A 16488-nucleotide genomic window follows, 5' to 3' on the forward strand; every position below is an offset into this window, starting at 1 on the left:
TTTTTTACCCCCCTTTTTCAGCCTCTGGTCCCCCGAGAGAAACGACCACCACCCCGCTGGGACAGGATGACGGTGCTGTTAGAGTTCCCAGAGCCAGCTCTCCCCACATCTGTGCGGCTTTTGTCCTGGGGCAGAGGAGGATTTGGAATGGTCTGCTGGCAGCGTCTGGGAGACTAATGGGAAATGAGGTCCGGGGAGAGAGAGGCCATGGAGAGGTGGAAGGAATAGCAAAGGGGATTTGGATGCCTTGATGTGGGAAGCAAACTAAAGGGTGCACGTGACAAAAGACACATCATATAGAATACAAGGACAGTATTGATGACAGGGTTGCGCCAGCAAAAGCTGGGGTGTCCAGTGGGAGAGCCAGTGGAATGAGCACCGGGCAGCAAACTTGCAGTTTGGAAGGCTTGACTGCCTAACCATGCTGTTCACTTTCTCGTGTTGGGAGCTTTGTGAAGTTTGGCTTCCTCTCACGTTCCCTGGCTTTCGCCCGAATACTGATGTGTGTATCCTCTTAGTACATTTCCCCCTTATTTTTTGGACCATTTCCCTATGTAGCACAGTCTTTTGAATCCATGTTACCTTTATGGATCTTTCTCTGAGAAAAAATAGGATGCCGGCTGGGATCCACATTGATTTTTAAAGGTCTTCATTCATTTATTAGAAAAAAAATGAATTCTGCCCCCATGAACTTTTGAGAAAAAATATTATAGTGATAGTCACTGCTAACTTTTATGGTTCTAACTGCTTTGTATGTATTAACATATTTAATTCTTACAACAGTTCTACATAGTGAGCTCTCTTATCTCCATCTGACAGGTAGAGACAGCTGAAGCATAGTGATGTTAGGTTACTTGCCAAGACTTGTATGTAGTATATGGTCTCTGCCCTCCATAGTTCTAAAACCTGGTGAGGGCAATGAAACACGGATAAACAACCACAATGCAGGGTAGATCGATAGAGGTATTATATGCAGGGTTCCAGTGACAACTGGTGCAGAGCTGTGGAGGGGCGGTGATCGATCGTCAGCCTCTGAAAGTTTCATGGAGAAATTTGCACACGTGTCCCTTCAATCAGGACTTAACAGTTGTTTTCTGGTGTAGGTCAACTGTGGGACTGAGTGTGGACATTGTAATAAACCCTAGGAGGGACAGAGAACCAAGATGTCCTTTTATATTCAGGGAATAAATGTGAGTTCACTGCTAACAAAGTCATGGTATTCCTTCCATTCCCTAAGGGAGATGGCATGATATCCACAATCAGACCATATGCATACCTAAAATATGCAATAAGCCTTAGATCCAAATATTCACCATGGATATAAACTGGAAGAATTCCATCGTCTTTTCTTTCTCTTGGGCTCTCCCTTATGAGTGAGACTCAAATTAACTTTCCAAAAATCATAGATGCTATTTTTTTAAAATACTTTTTCCTTTAAAGACAATTTGTGAGGTCTGGGCAGATTATTTTTTTGTCTCTCTGGCCATGCCCCCTTTCTCCAAATTGTAAGATTGGAGAATCAATGCTACTAACCCGCACGGAGCACTACTAAACAGCACAATATACTATTGAAGGAGCTCCCAGCAGATCATTGGAAGGGAGGGAACCTCCAGCCTGTTCTTGGGCTGCACCTGGCACTCAGGCCTCTTCTTATTTCCTCCTCTGCAACCCCCTCTCACCAGCATTATGCAAACACAGTTATTTTAAAGCAGGTTAAAACATTACTAGAAAATGTACCTGTACTATTAAAAATAGCTCCACACTCCCGCCTGTCATCAGTTCGCTGCCACCCTTGCCTCTTCATTGGTGATTTGCCTGACAGTGTTCAAAACGTTCTGCTCTTTGGTGATTATATGTATTGATGGGCAGATGAGGAAAGTTTGGGTTAATTAAGTCCATCATTCCAGAGCCCATTCCATTCCTGAAACCTGTAATTGGAGTTTTGTTAGGTTTTAATTAAGAGCAAGAATGTCTCATTTTAGGAGCAGCACCTCTTCCTCTCACCTCTGTCAGCTGCCGAGGATTAAAAGGAGAGAAGGGGAGGGTGATAAGCAGCCACAGGCATGCCTGACTCAGAAACTGGGTAATCAGCTCCACCATTGTTCTGAGTTGGCTGCATTTATGGCGATTCTTGTAAGACACTTGAGGAACAAGGTCCCTTCTCTTCCTTGTCCCCACGTTCAGAGTGCCAAACAATGGCGGTTTTGGCACCGATGTAGCTGGTCCCACAGCCTCTCATTACATGGTGGCATGGACCCTGGAGTTGGTGGACCCACCGTGGGTGCAGCTCTGAGTGCTGAATGAAGGGGGAAGGGGGTGAGGCCTCTGGTGCCCAGATAAGCATGCACTTAGCAGTGAATGGTGGGAACAGAGCTGCTGGAGTGGAGTGGGGCTGGGGTGCTCCTATTCATGGAATTCCTTTGCAAATGAATGGCTCCAAGGGTTGGCTGAAGGTGGCAGGCACTCTCTTTGGGGGCCACTGGACATTGTAAGCGTCCTTGTTCTTGACCTTGTGGAGAATGCCCTGCCAACAGTTGAAGGGGTTTGGAGTATTGGTTCTCAGGACATAGCATTTGAGTCAACAAGTGGCTTCAAAAGTGAATGGAGGTAAATGCAGAGCCCAGTACATTTCCTCCCTCCACTGATGCTCCACATCTCGACTTAGTGTAACCTGCTTAAGTCAGAGAATAGGACACTTCCGATCTAAACTTTCATGTAGCGTGCCAGCTCCCATTTTAAGCATATAACTTATATTGACTTATGAAACCTCACAAGAATCCCGTGAGATACATATTATCAATCCTTCTTTAATGTACATGGCAATCAAGAGACCTGGAGATTAAATGAACTGGCCCGAGATCCAGTAAGTGGCAGGTAGAGCCAGAATTTTGAAGCAAGGAGGTTCAGCTCTAGTACCCATCACTACATGGTACTGCCTTGCACTTCTTTGGGTATTTGTTGTGGTCTTTATCGTTCATGTTTCCTTAGAACCACAAGACTGAGGAACAAAAATAAATGCATTACGTCTTTTTGAATCCTTAATGTAGGATAGGTGCTAGAAAAATAATAAATGAAAAATAATAAATATTCTTACACGGCAAGGATTTAGTATAATTCATTTAGGGAGACAAGGCGTATGAGTGAAAAGCAAATACATAATACAAGGGTGGAACCAAGTAAGTGTTACGAGAGAAGGAGTTCAGAGAAGGGATAGATTCTTTCTGTCAAAGCTGGTCATTTCAGAAGACCTTGTCACAGACTAGGCTTTACAGGACAGGTCAGATTTAGGTATGTGGCTGGAAAAGGGAAGGCTGTTCTGGATCGGGAGAGTGGAGGGAAGAAGCTCTCTGAGCTGGGAGAGCCCCAGAGAGAGGCGGGTGATGGCACAGTTACCAGTTGAGCTGATATGAAGAAATGCAACCTGGAACAAATTGAGGAAGGGTAGTTCCAGGTGAAAGACTGCAAACTTTCATGGCTGAATACTTGGGAGTAAGCAGTCAATATGCTGAATTAGAAATCTGAATGAGAGACCTTTTCATTTTTCTTAGTACCTGTTTCTGAATGCTAATTATGCTCTAGGCAGAGACCAATTAGGAAGCCTATTTGTCAAATAGGACAAAGAGGAGAGACAAATAGGACAGAGGATGCAAGGGAAGATTCACCTGGCCTAGACGGCCAATAGATGTGAAAGAGGAGGCAGCTCTTGGATGACCAGGAGGATTGTGAAGGTCCCATGGCATCTTAGTCATCTTCTTGGCCAGTGACTTTCATGGTTGGGAAGTCCTAATCTCTCCCCTTTCTTCTTTTTATGTAATAAGTAATCATAAAAGCAAATTTTCAATTATAATGATATCCAACAAGACAGAGAGCAAATCAATAGGATCATATTTTTAAAGACTAAAATGCTCAATACCTAGAACTGTGTTTGGCATGTCCAAGCACATTTACTCATTAATTCAACCAAACATGTAAGCATCTGCTTGGTACCAGGCTCTATGCCAGGCACCAAGGAAGGATGTAGTGGTGAACAAGGCATAGGCCACAGCTTCAAGGGGGTTTACCACAGTCTAGTTATGGAGAGAGACAAATCCGCAGGTGGTTTTCTTATGGTTTAAATGTCACGATCACTAAAGTAATTACATATCCCCACCTGTCTGGGACAGTCTCAATTTGGATGATAAATTATGTTACCCTCCCAAGTACAGGACATAGGGTTAGTGTACATAATGAGGGGGCACATAGGCAGGACATTTAATGCAGTATTTGGAGGGGGGTTGCAGAGGGCTTTATGGAAAATGTGTCTCAGCTGATACCTGCAGACTGATTAGAGTACAGGAGGGTTGGGGAAGGAATCACTGGTGCAGAAGGTGGAAAGGTGGTCATTCCAAGCATTGTTTTCAGATTGAATGATTTAATTGGTGAACAAATAGAACATCATCAGTGCACAAACTCATCAGACATCTCAGTTCCTAAGGAAGCATCTATAATCATTTGCTGTGCATAACATTTCTTCCAGGTCTTGGAAGGGAAATTTTATGAAAAATATAATTTTACTCTGTTTCTAAAATATAGATATTGGACTGGATGATATCTCTGGTATCTTGTAGCTTTAAAATTATACTGTATAAAACCCTGTCTTAAACAACCTGCCTCTGGGGAATGATAAACAATCCTTAAAGCCCACTGAAGTGTCCCCATTCCCCCAAGGTAACCACTTAGTTATTTCTCACTTATTCTATTCTGACTAATTTTATGTCTTCAACCTGATTGAAAGCTGCTTTAAAAGCATAGGCTGTATCATTCCACACATATCGGTTGGTGGCAGTTGGGAGGTTGGTGAGTGGGAATAGAGAAATCCATTCTTTTGGGGGGTGTGGAGCAGGGGAGGTGGTCTTAATATCCCTTTCACCAAATGACTCTACTTTATTCAGCTTTCCAACGTGTTTTAATTCTGTGACTATAGATTTTTTTGTTAATGTTTTAGTTTCTGAACTTATTTTTGATGGCATCTTGTTTTCCTCTTATTTAGGACCTTCTGAGTTACTGGATATGGCAGACAGCGAAACGTGAGTGTTTCCTTTCATTACATAGTCTAGATTATTTTCTTTAGAACATATCTGGGAGAAGAATGTAGCCTATAGAGCATACAGCAGATAATTTAAATGTCAGTGATAAGAAGTTCACTTTCAATTGTATTTATAACTGTGCAGGGCTAATCTTCTAAATCAAAAATTACACAATAAAAATTGATGACAAGAATCAATAATGGTTGCACGCACAGTCATTGCTAGTCATCATTTAGAGCTTCCTATAGGCAAGGTAGTTTTGCACTGATGCATCTTGGACTACTGAGAAGTCTAGATAAATACATTTACCTTTTTTATTTACTCTTTCTCAACTGGGGTTTGTGAGAAAATTAAGTCCTAATACCCTACGGAATCCTTTGTTTGTAATGAAACCTCTATACCAGGTCTGGAATGGAACTAGGTATATACAACCATTGGAGAATTAAGACTATAGTAAATCCAATCATTTTTATGTTCTGTGGTTCAGAAGAGAAACTCCGGTTGAGAAAGTCATCTTCTCTCGGGTGGTCCCCAAACTGATAATGTTTGTTTTCAACATTTTTATTCCTAGGGCAGCAAAATAGCTCCCGCTCCCCAAGTAGGAACAAAGAAAGGCTCACCGTCTCACCCTGAAAGCCATATAAGAAGCACTATAAAACTTCAAAGACATTTGAAAAGAGATAAAGATGGATGGGGAGTAGTTAAGTAGGTCTGGAGGAGGAAAAGTAGAAATGAATAGAATGGAAGCTGAGTGGGAAGGGTAGAGTTCTATAGTTATGACTTACTAGACAGGGAAGACACTGTCGTGACAGAGGGTTTGTCCACATACCACATCCTACTGGCAAAGTTGTCATGAACCCGTTTGTTCTAAGGACTACATTTGATTTTCCATATGCTTGGCATTAAGCATCTTTTCAATTTTGGACTCAGAATGGAAACCTCCTCCTCCCTAGACTGCCCATTAGAGGGGGTAGAAATAGCTACTTTGCTTTGCCCTCTTCCTATACTGAGTGGCCTACGGCCAACAGGGTAGAGCTTGTGTTCCCAGCCCTCCCAGATGTCCTCTGCGGCTGCCCGCACCCTCCCACCTGCCATTCGCATGAAATCAGTAGGTAGGGCAGCTTGTGTTGACCTGGTCCTCCCACGCGGAGTCCCCCAGAGATACTCCACGGAGGACCAGATGGTGGTCTGCCAAGACCTGTGTGAGGTGCCTGAGGGGCCTGTGGTTTTCCATGCCTGCCCCGTGTGTACTTGATCCGGTGCCCCTATGTTCTGCCCACATGTGTCCACAGAGAAAATCATTCCACCGTGCTCAGACCCATCTCTACACATCAGTTTGTTGAACAGTGCCATGGAGTGTTACCTAAATCAAACGTCGGTGGTTGAAAACAAAATCACTCAGCCTAGTTAACACTGTTGAGACAAGCAATTGGAGTTCTGGTTCGTTGATGACTAACTGAAGGCATTTTTAGACACCCCCTCATCCGCCTCCCCAGAATGTGCCCGGATCTCAGCTGCAGATCGCGAAGGAGGCGGATGAGCCCAGAACCTCAGCAGCAGGCATAGGAAGCTACCCTCACCCACTCCCTGCAGCCTCCAGCCCCGCCCCCACTCCCGCCCCCGCCCCCAACCCCTTTATGGGTGGCTTCCCATTTCCTCTTTGCTTTAGGGGTGAGACCGCCCTGCACAAGGCTGCCTGCCAGCGGAACCGGGCCGTGTGCCAGCTTCTGGTGGATGCGGGAGCATCTCTGAGAAAGACGGACTCCAAGGTAACCTGATGAGTGAGTGCAAACATCCTCCTCCTGGGCAGGATCACCGGCACCATCGCCTTCACTTGTGCGCAGGGCAAAGGCATCCTTTCTGTGCTTATGGAAGTGCCTGGGGCTTTGGAAAAAAGGAGGAAAAAATAAAGTGCTTCATTTAGAGCAACTGTAGTTTAAATGTATAAGCACAAAGGGAAGGGTGTGTGCTTGCCTATGGGACTTTATAAACCTCTGAATGTGCTGGCCTTGGGACTTTGGGGTTGTCCTGCCGAATGCCAGCAGCCAAGTTGCGGGGAGGTGAGGTTCAAAGCCCTAGGAGAGGCGTAGAAGACATTGGCCTGCTTTGGAATTTCTCCTTCAGTGGCTTTGTCTCGGGTAGCTTCCGATCTGTGGTTTACGGGCGCCCGGGTGATTAGCCGCCCCTGTCAGGATGGTCAGCCCGGGCTTGGAGAGGTTACAGCCTTAACTCTGGTGCCTTTACGTTGGCTTTTTATTTTTAAAAGTTTCTTCCTACTTATTTTCTTATATTTTTCCCTGAAAGTTAACCCCTGAAGTTAGGGTGGGAATTTCTCTCATCGATGTGGAAACTGAAACCCAAAGAAAGCTCTGTACCCTTAGACCAGGAGCTGAGCCCAAATCCAAATTCAGCTCTTTTGACACCCAGCGCAGCAGATGACTTGTTCTCCTGTGGTGACAGAACACCCCCCTGGATCCAATGGGACGAAGTGTGGCAACAAAGGCATAAAGTGGGTTTCTCTTGAATGGTCTGGATCATGTCTTTGCCTTACAGTGGTACTTACGGCATCGGGACTTGAAATGTGGTTGGTTCCCCTGCAGCGAAAGCCATGTCAATGTGGCTTTAAAGTGTGTTAATGTCTTAAGGAGAGGGCGGTGAGGCCAGAAACTGATAGAGTGACCTACGGTGCCGACCTTGACCGGAAAGACGCCAACAGGTAGAGGTCAGGCATCAGGAGAAACTCTGTTCAGGAGACCTGAGATCAGGCTGCACTGCGAATTGTTCATTTACAGAGAGCACCGAGGAAAGGGCTGAAAGCTGGAGCAAAGAAAGAGGTGTAGCTCAGTGGTGCAGCCCCGGGACTGCAGCCCAGGAGAAGGGAAGGGCGGGGTGGAGGGGGGTGGACGACGGTTAATACCTCGGTGCCACGGGGGAGCCTGAGCAGCCCTGGGTAGATGCGAAGGACAAACCGTTTAACTGTAGAGGGTTGCAGAGAAGAATTTTAATATAGAGATGAGGGTTTCATTAAGCTAAGGCACTGAATAGCCTAAGTTTGGGGCTGATGAATGTAGCCAAGGAACACGGACATATTCCCCATGAGACTTCTTTAAGGGACGAGCAACTGCTTATGTGCAGTTTTCACCCTGGGGGTTCCTCAAACTGCAGTGAGCGCCATAAAATAACTTTATCTCCTGTGTGGACCTCTTTTCCTTCGACCCCAGTTCTGAGCCAGCTGCGTTGCATGATTCTCCACGCCCCTGCAGCCCACCGGATCCCTGCTCTCTGACGGAGGACCCTGGCCACCTGGGTTCCTCCTCCCTAGGGCTGTGGGACATGTTAAGCTGGTCTGTTACCTGGTTAGCTAAGTGGGTATAGGATTTCAAGTGGCAGATAAGTGCTCCATGTGATATTCTTACCAGATGATATTTGCACTTAAACTCTTTGTCGTGTAACCCGATGGAGGAACACAAACCCTATAGACAGGATCGGGGGAGGCCTCGATTTCAGGTAGGTTTGGCTTGTCTGGGGCCAACTCACACTCCAGCGTGGCAGTTGCCCATTGACCACACAAAAGACTGCTCTCACACTCACCTCAGGAAATCAAAAGAAAAGGAGGAGCGACCTGAAAGAGACAAACAAAAGACTGGGCAGGAGACCTGGCCCCTGAGCAGATTGCTCTTTTTTATCTTTCTAAGTTTCTGAATCAGATAAATGGGCTCAACATGCCTTGAGATTGCTTCCTCTTTTGTGTTATGTATGTGTGTGCTTTTTTTTCAAAACACACCTTCATTAATTTTATGATTATAAATACAGTGCATTCTTATATAGAAAACTCAAGCAATGCAAAGATATTCTTCAAAGATAAAAATCACTAGAAATCTCACACTCTAGACCTATATACTATTAAAATTTTAACGATCTCTCTTCACATGTAGGTATGCCTGTTTTTCTCTCTCATTTTTTTTTTTTTAGTCGGTGAAGTCATACTATTCATGCTATCATAGAATGCTTATGTTCCCCCAACATTGTGTTCTAGAGGTCTTACTGTAGGAAATAGTCTATGCTTCATCCTTTTGGGAGACCTGTTAATTTTTCCATTTTGTAATTTTATGCTAAGTTAAAGCAGAACATGATAATTATGACTGGATCTTTTCCTAGATTTTTTTTTGGGGGGGGGGGGGGAGAAGGAATATCTTGAGAATTTCTCTTGATGGAGAACAGTTCCTTTAAAAATCAACTCAAGGGCCACTCCAGTCCACCTCTCTGAATACTTGGAAGCTAGTAATTCCAACCTCATTAATATTGAAGATCAGATAATCTACTAATACTATAAACAAATTGGAGAAACTTATATAGGAACTTTAAGCTAGTGGTTCAATATTAAATCCCAGCTAAATAAGTAAAATTTTAGAAAGAATCCAGAGCCACTGTTACTTTCCTTTTATTCTCTACCCACATACCCTTGTAAGCTACAGGCTTAATTGAGCTTGACACTCTCCATTGCAGTGACTCAGGTGGAGGCTGAGAAGCCTTCAGCAATTTTTGTAAAACTCGCATGCATTTATACATGGAGCTATTTCTTTGGTACAATGTTCATGCCTCCATCTTTTTGAATTTAATATCACTTTTTATTTTTTTATTATTTTTTTAAGATTTTATTTATTTATTTGACAGAGAGAGACACAGCGAGAGAGGGAACACAAGCAGGGGGAGTGGGAGAGGGAGAAGCAGGCTCCTCACCGAGCAAGGAGCCCAATGTGGGGCTCGATGTGGAGTTTGATCCCAGGACCCTGGGATCATGACCTGAGCTGAAGACAGCCGCTTAATCGACTGAGCCACCCAGGCGCCCCTTATATTACGTTTTAAATAGATAAAGCCATTATCACTGAACAAAAATTAGAAGTTTCAAGGAGCGTTACGTAATATCTATATGCATTCAAAAGAATGGAGACCTTCCTTCCTTCTACTACTGAATCTATTCGTTGACCTTATTCCAAAAATATCATGTGTGTGTATAAACATGCATATGGCATTATAGTAGGCTGCAAGAAATGATACAATCCTTTAAGATGATGTAGAAGAACATTGAATGACATAAAGGTTTGACATGTTAAGTGAAAAAGTGTGTTATATAATAGTATGTAAACAGAGTATGGGTTTTTTTTAGATTTTTTTTTTTTGAGAGAGAGACAGAATGCAAACAGGGGGAGGGGCAGAGGGAGAAGGAAAGAGAGAATCTTAAGCAGACTCCACACTCATCATGGAGCCCAACACGGGGCTCGATCTCATGACCCTGAGATCATGACCTGAGCTGAAATCAGAAGTCAGACATTTAACCGACTGAGCCACCCAGGTACCCCATAGTATGGTTTTCTATTTACAAAAATTGTTATGTGTAGAGCCATAAAAAAAGACAAAATAGCTACTCTGTGGAAGGTTGACAGCAGTTATCTTAGTGTAGTATAGGAATTATTGGTGATTTTTATTTTCTTCCTTACACTTTTGTGCTTTTCCAAGTTTATCTAATCAACATCCATCACTTTTGTAGTCAGAAATTAACTCACTTTTTGGAGAGATGAGATAGTTCTGAATTGGGAGAACTTAACTGAAGACTTTGAAACCAGCAAAGAAACATCTTTAGATCATTTACAACCATCCGGTCCTCTCATTTTCTGCTTGCTGCTTCCCAGAGTTTAGTGTTTAGTGTAATAGGAAGAGTCTGGCATCGGGCATCCAAAAGCCTACTTCCTACTTTTCTCTTCAATGATTTCTATCCCCCTTCTCCCAGAAAGAATTGGGGTTCCCAAACTCACTGTGCCACACTCTTTCCTCAGCTGTTACTCTGAACCCCCTTTTCCTCAGCTGTTACTCTGAACCCCCTTTTCCTCAGCCCCACCTGTCAAGTGATCGTGTCTTTCTCTCAATCATGGGTTTAATGTGACAATAGATTTGAAAGTGTCTTGTCAACTCTAAAACCATAAGCATGGAAAAATCCTTTGGGGAGTAATCTTTGAATACCCCCGTGATTTAAAAAAAATAAATCTCATTCCACGTATTTGTGTCTCCTTCCTTCCCACTGTCACCTTTAGGGGAAGACACCTCAAGACAGAGCACAGCAGGCTGGAGACCCAGATTTGGCTGCATACCTAGAAAGCCGCCAGAACTATAAGATCATTGGCCATGAGGACCTGGAAACTGCTGTTTGACCCTGGTAGATTGCAAAGAGAACCTAAGCAAGTGTATCACCTGTGCCCTCCCGGCGATCGGGCAGCTCCCCTGGAAGAAGCTGATGGAATCCACAAATCTGTCTCTCTCTGCAAGAATCTATCTGAGACCATGCCACCAGTTATTAAGGGCTACCAGGATGTCCAACAGAACACGATAGCCCTCTGAGGAAGAGGCAGGGTACCTGGAGATTTGTGGAATACACATTCCACAAAATTTGATCCTTATTGCTTCCAGCAAGTAGCATGAACTTCTGTGTTCACCTGTATAATTTATTTTCGAGATTCAAAGGATGTTCGTACAAATGGCACCGCTCCCTCCTCCCCCTATGCATTCACGACTCCTCTGTACCCCACAATTCTACTGCAACTACCCATCATTCAAAAAAAAAAAAAAAGTAAATACGATCTGCTCTCTCTACATTCAGTCTTTGAAGACCACAAGACACTCTGGAGGTCTCTGAAAACCCTCTGGATGTCCCGCAGAAACACAACTGTAAAGCTGCTTCTGTTTCCAAGATGAAATATACCGAGACTATTAGTGACCGTTTGCATGTCTCCCCTGCCCTCCTCCCTCATCCCTTGTCATTCTGTAGGAGCTGGGATGTGCCACATGGATAATGTCAACTTGTGTGCTGTACCTCTGCGGTATGGTGAGGTGGCATGGGAGGGGACCCAGGGCCCGGCCCTGGGGGCGGGGCTGTTGCTGATAGCCATGAAGGACTGGTTCAGCTTGGGCTGTTTGCACAGCCCCATACTGCCTACGTGTAGCCATCTTTGCCTTTTGCTGCGATGTAGACGATAAGAGACCAGCACAGAATTGAACGAAGGCCCACGGCTGGCTTGGCGGAACCGCTGGATTTTAAGTGTGGTTGAAGGTGCTGAGCAGAAAACCACGTGTGGGGACTGTGGTTCCAGGAAATGGAGCACTGTGACTGCGTTCCCTTCCAGACTTTCTCTAGTGATAATAGAAAGCAGGCTAACTGACTTGAAATAAAACAGCCAATGCAAAAGCAGCAACATATGTCAAAATAACTCACTTAAGCAAGAAAACAGTTGTGGGCATGTTGCACAGAGGCTAATAAGTAGAGACTCTTGGGTGTAGTGGTGAGAGGGGGCCCATCTTAGGTTTTCCTTCTAAGTGTTTGGTTTTCACTACCCCGAGTAAGCCTTGTCCCAAGGACAAAGCCTTGTTTTATGAGTTCCACTGCTGGATTTCCAGGACGGCTGGATCTTCCCGATGGACGCCTCACCTTTTACTTGTCAGGTCCCAAGATTATACCTGATAGCACTGTAACCCCACTTCTTACGTATGGGGTTGTCTAATCTATTCTTTTCTTCGTTTCCCCCTACCAGGAAATTCTTAGTACAAAACCACTGTGGGAGCTGAGCCAGACATGTGTCTCTGGCATTGGAATTACGACTTCGAATCCTGCCACGGATCAGTTGGTACTTACAGGTCCCTCCAGTAGGGACTCTGTGATAACTAAAAGAGCAGGAGGAAAAGGCTCCTAACTTTCAGTGAAGAGGCCTACTTGACATGGGTAGGAGTCAGAAACACAAGTGGGTGATCCAAAGTTGTTTCAGACTAAAGCTGAGGTCTTCTGAGCTTTCTTCCATTTTGCTCTTAGACACAAGCAAAGTGCTTCCCTGGTGTCTCTGCATGTGAACACATAAATGATCGTATTTCTGCATTTACTTTAAAGGTCCAGTGGTGACGCACTGCTTACCTGAATTGCATTTTGGTCACCTATCATTTTGAGAGGACAGATATGAGTACTGTATTAAGGAGGAATAGCTTCTCTGTGGGTGGGGATGAAGTATCTCTTTAGCCTTTTCAAAATCAAATTATTGGTGTTATTTCCAGCGGGGGGAGAATAGGTTGGTTATGAGTAATCTATTTCCATCTATCAGTCTTAGAAATGGAATTATCTGTTGGGTTTTATGGGGAGGTAAGGAGGAGGGCAGTATATTGTTTCCAGAAACTGGAAAAAATAGGCTCCAGGAGAATTTAATCACTGGGCTTCATCTGGGAGTTTTTCAGTTGGTGGGACTGTCAAAGAGATGTTGTGATGACAGAAATATAATCCTTAAAACAGACTGGAATCTGGCTTTGAATGGTGCCTTCCATTCCCTAGATTAAGCCAAACAGTTGGCCACACAGTCAGTTACCCGGCTGCCATTTCTGGGATAAAGGACTCTTTTCACCAACTACCATCTCATATTTCTTTGTGATGCTTCAAAGCAGCCCAGAGAAAACTTAGGGTATAGATGGCTACAGGCCAATTTAAATAGGTCCAACTGAAGTCACAAGTAAATTCCTGGTATGAAAATAGATAAGGTAATGACTACTATAGGGGTTCTGGTACATTTGGAAATCATTCCAAGCCAAAAAAAGTTCTACATTATGGATGGGAAACTATGTACAACCAAGCAAATATCTCTTTGAAAAAGCAAACACCCTCAGGACTTGGGTTTTCCGAGGAAAGGACATCAAAAATGAACGGAACAGTTACATATTTAATGGATTCAATATTAAACCTACCTCCTGTAGCATTTTTTAAAATTGATCACTGCGTGGGACAGTCCTGGCCTTCAGAAAGAGCTGAGGCCATATGCTCCAAGAGTTTCCAGCTCAGCTCAAGTATAGAGTCTCCCCTTTAATGGGCCATCAGAAAGGGTAGAAGCCAATGGTCTGGCCCTGGTCTGGATCTGTAAACCCACAAACGTTTAATTTAAAAGACATGACACTGTATACTCACAGAAATACCATTTTCTACAAAACCTCCCGGGACGGTACTGGAGCATGGCTGGCTTAGCTGCCAATCCTCTGTGTTTGGCTCAGAAGAGCCCCTCATGGGCATTCCATTTGTGGGTTCGGTTGACAGGGAGGGGTATGAGAAATGGAGAGTTATTACAAGACCACATGAGAGAACCTTAAAGGTAGTCATTTTCGGAGCCCTATATTCCAGGAGTACACATTTAATGAAATAGAACCCAGTTTAGAACACAGCTTCACCTAGTTAAGCTGTGCTTTATCACATTCAAGGACTGATTAAAAACAACAACAACAACAAAAAAAACAGAAGCCAAGAAGGAAATAAATACCATGGCCGCAAATCTCACTTTGAGAGTTCTGGTTACCTCTATGGAGGTTATAACCTAAAACCCATGCAATTTCTGAAGAAGAGAATTTAGCTGGCAAGTGCACAGCCATGACATTAGTGACAGCCCCCCTAGCCCATTGTAGTAGCTGGCCTTAGCAATTAGGCCGATGTGTTTGCATTGGGAGATACTCAACAGGCAGTTTGCATTTGGACCTTGTAACCATTTTTTTGCCTAAAGGATTTCTGAAATGTATTTCCTAGACTTCTCGTAATATCCATGTTTTATAATATGTGGGGCAGCAGTTTTATTTTTTTACATGTCAATTTTATTTCACATGTTTAGTTTTTTTTTTATCATAAAGATAGGACATGCTTTTTATTAAAAAAAAAAAAGTTCTAATAGCACAGATGAGAATCACAGGCAAGGTCAAGATGTTCCTCTGTGCTCGTGTAGTGGCCTGAGTCCCACACCCCAGAGATAAACAGTGTTAACACTGATCAGCATTGTTGCTTGTATGTTATGTCAGAAAGACTCTGTGCACACAGCCCCCCCCACACACATATAGAAATGTATTTATTTGTATACATAATATACAAATATATAATATATATATATACTATACATATGTTATTGCATAGGTTTCCAGTAGACAAAACATTTTAGAAGCATGCTAATCATCTGTCTATGTATAGTTAACACCAACAGGCAAAGACAAGCTAACAGGAATTCTTCATTTATTCTTTGTTGTTTTTACTGCTGCTAAGCTCGGTTCTCTTATTGCAGCCACTCCAATTACACATGGCTTTTGCTATTGCCTGTGTCATAAAATCCATGACCAAGAGGTCTTATAATTTTTTATGTTACCTTCCATGAAGCATGAGACCTACCTGAGCCCAGAGACTTGTCTGTGCTATTTTTGGATCACAGATGGAGAATTTCTTTCTCTGTCATGCTCATTCCACTTTACAAGGCTGAGTTTGCAGGGCTAACACCCCATACATTGCCTAATGATATTTAATGAGGGCAAGCTGCTGCCAGGAAGGTGTAGGAACTTGGGTATGGGCTGGGGTCTGAGGAGCTTGGCTTCCTTCCAGTAGGAGTAGCTCATGAAAATCACTGAAAACAGCACCATCTTTTATTCAGTTATGCTGTTTAAAAATAAGATAGATCATTGTTGAAATGATGCATCATAGCCATCAAATAAAACTAATTGCTCTACTTAAATGGATTATTTTCAGTTCAGGTAAGAAAAAAGTAGAACATCTATTAAATGAGAGACTTTTCTAACTGATTTTTAACATTTATTTGTATAAAATCATTTCTGCCCAGGTCTCATTAGAACCTTCTCTGAATCTGTCTACTTTCTCATTCTCTGAATTCCATATTCAGCTGATTACTGTAGTTTTTTTCTCTGTCTGGTCTCTCAGATGGACTTTGGCCCCGTCCCTTTCTGTGTCCTGGTCTTGACTCATCTCTAGTCCCTCCAGTTTCTGACCATGACAAGAGTCCTCCTGGACTTTTGGCCACCACCTTCAGTCATTTTGTCATACAGACACCCAAATCTTCCCCAGGTATTCTGCTCAGAATGGATCAGAATGAAATTACCCTCTGGGACAAGTATCCATTTTGCCTGAAGGACAAATAGATGTCCACTGACTTTGATCATCTTACAGAGCTACAACATGCCTTATTCTGAGAAGCCATCTGCCATAGAGGTTTAGCACATGTCTGTCTCAGTTCCACCGTGGGTGTCCACAATCATGGCAGCTTCTTCCACATCCGGTGACGTAAACCATGTACTCCCCTAAGTCACCTAGATGAACTGGATTAGATACGTGTTATACCCCTAGTGGCCATCCGTGGATTTTGGGCTGTCTCCCCACAGTTTATTGAGAAGCCTAAAAATAGGAACTAAGCAAGGAGGAGTGCCCTCGGAAAACCTGCCCTCCCAGGACACATAGCACTGACCAGGTCCCAAAAAGAAAGCAGAAAAAATAATTCTTAGGTTGTTGAAGCATTGTCGTTTAAAGTAGAAATTTGAATATTGAATGGTATCCTCATGGTAGACAGATTCCAGAGTCTATATATGT

General features: G+C 43.5%; 1 protein-coding gene across 7 annotated transcripts in view; it reads left to right on the top strand.

The window, feature by feature from the left end:
* DGKI (diacylglycerol kinase iota) overlaps nt 1–15904 on the top strand; it is a 419897-nt gene extending 403993 nt beyond the window's left edge. For all 7 annotated transcript variants that reach the window (XM_032401488.1, XM_032401491.1, XM_032401494.1 and 4 more), the window contains 3 exons: nt 5030–5066; nt 6736–6835; nt 11156–15904. In XM_032401488.1, coding sequence (XP_032257379.1) covers nt 5030–5066; nt 6736–6835; nt 11156–11272 — 254 coding nt within the window. In that variant the 3' untranslated portion in view covers nt 11273–15904. The remainder of the gene's footprint in view (nt 1–5029; nt 5067–6735; nt 6836–11155) is intronic.
* Nucleotides 15905–16488: the final 584 nt, after the last annotated feature.

Source organism: Phoca vitulina, unplaced genomic scaffold (genome assembly GCF_004348235.1).
Source record: "Phoca vitulina isolate PV1807 unplaced genomic scaffold, GSC_HSeal_1.0 scaffold4, whole genome shotgun sequence".
Lineage (NCBI taxonomy): Eukaryota > Metazoa > Chordata > Mammalia > Carnivora > Phocidae > Phoca > Phoca vitulina.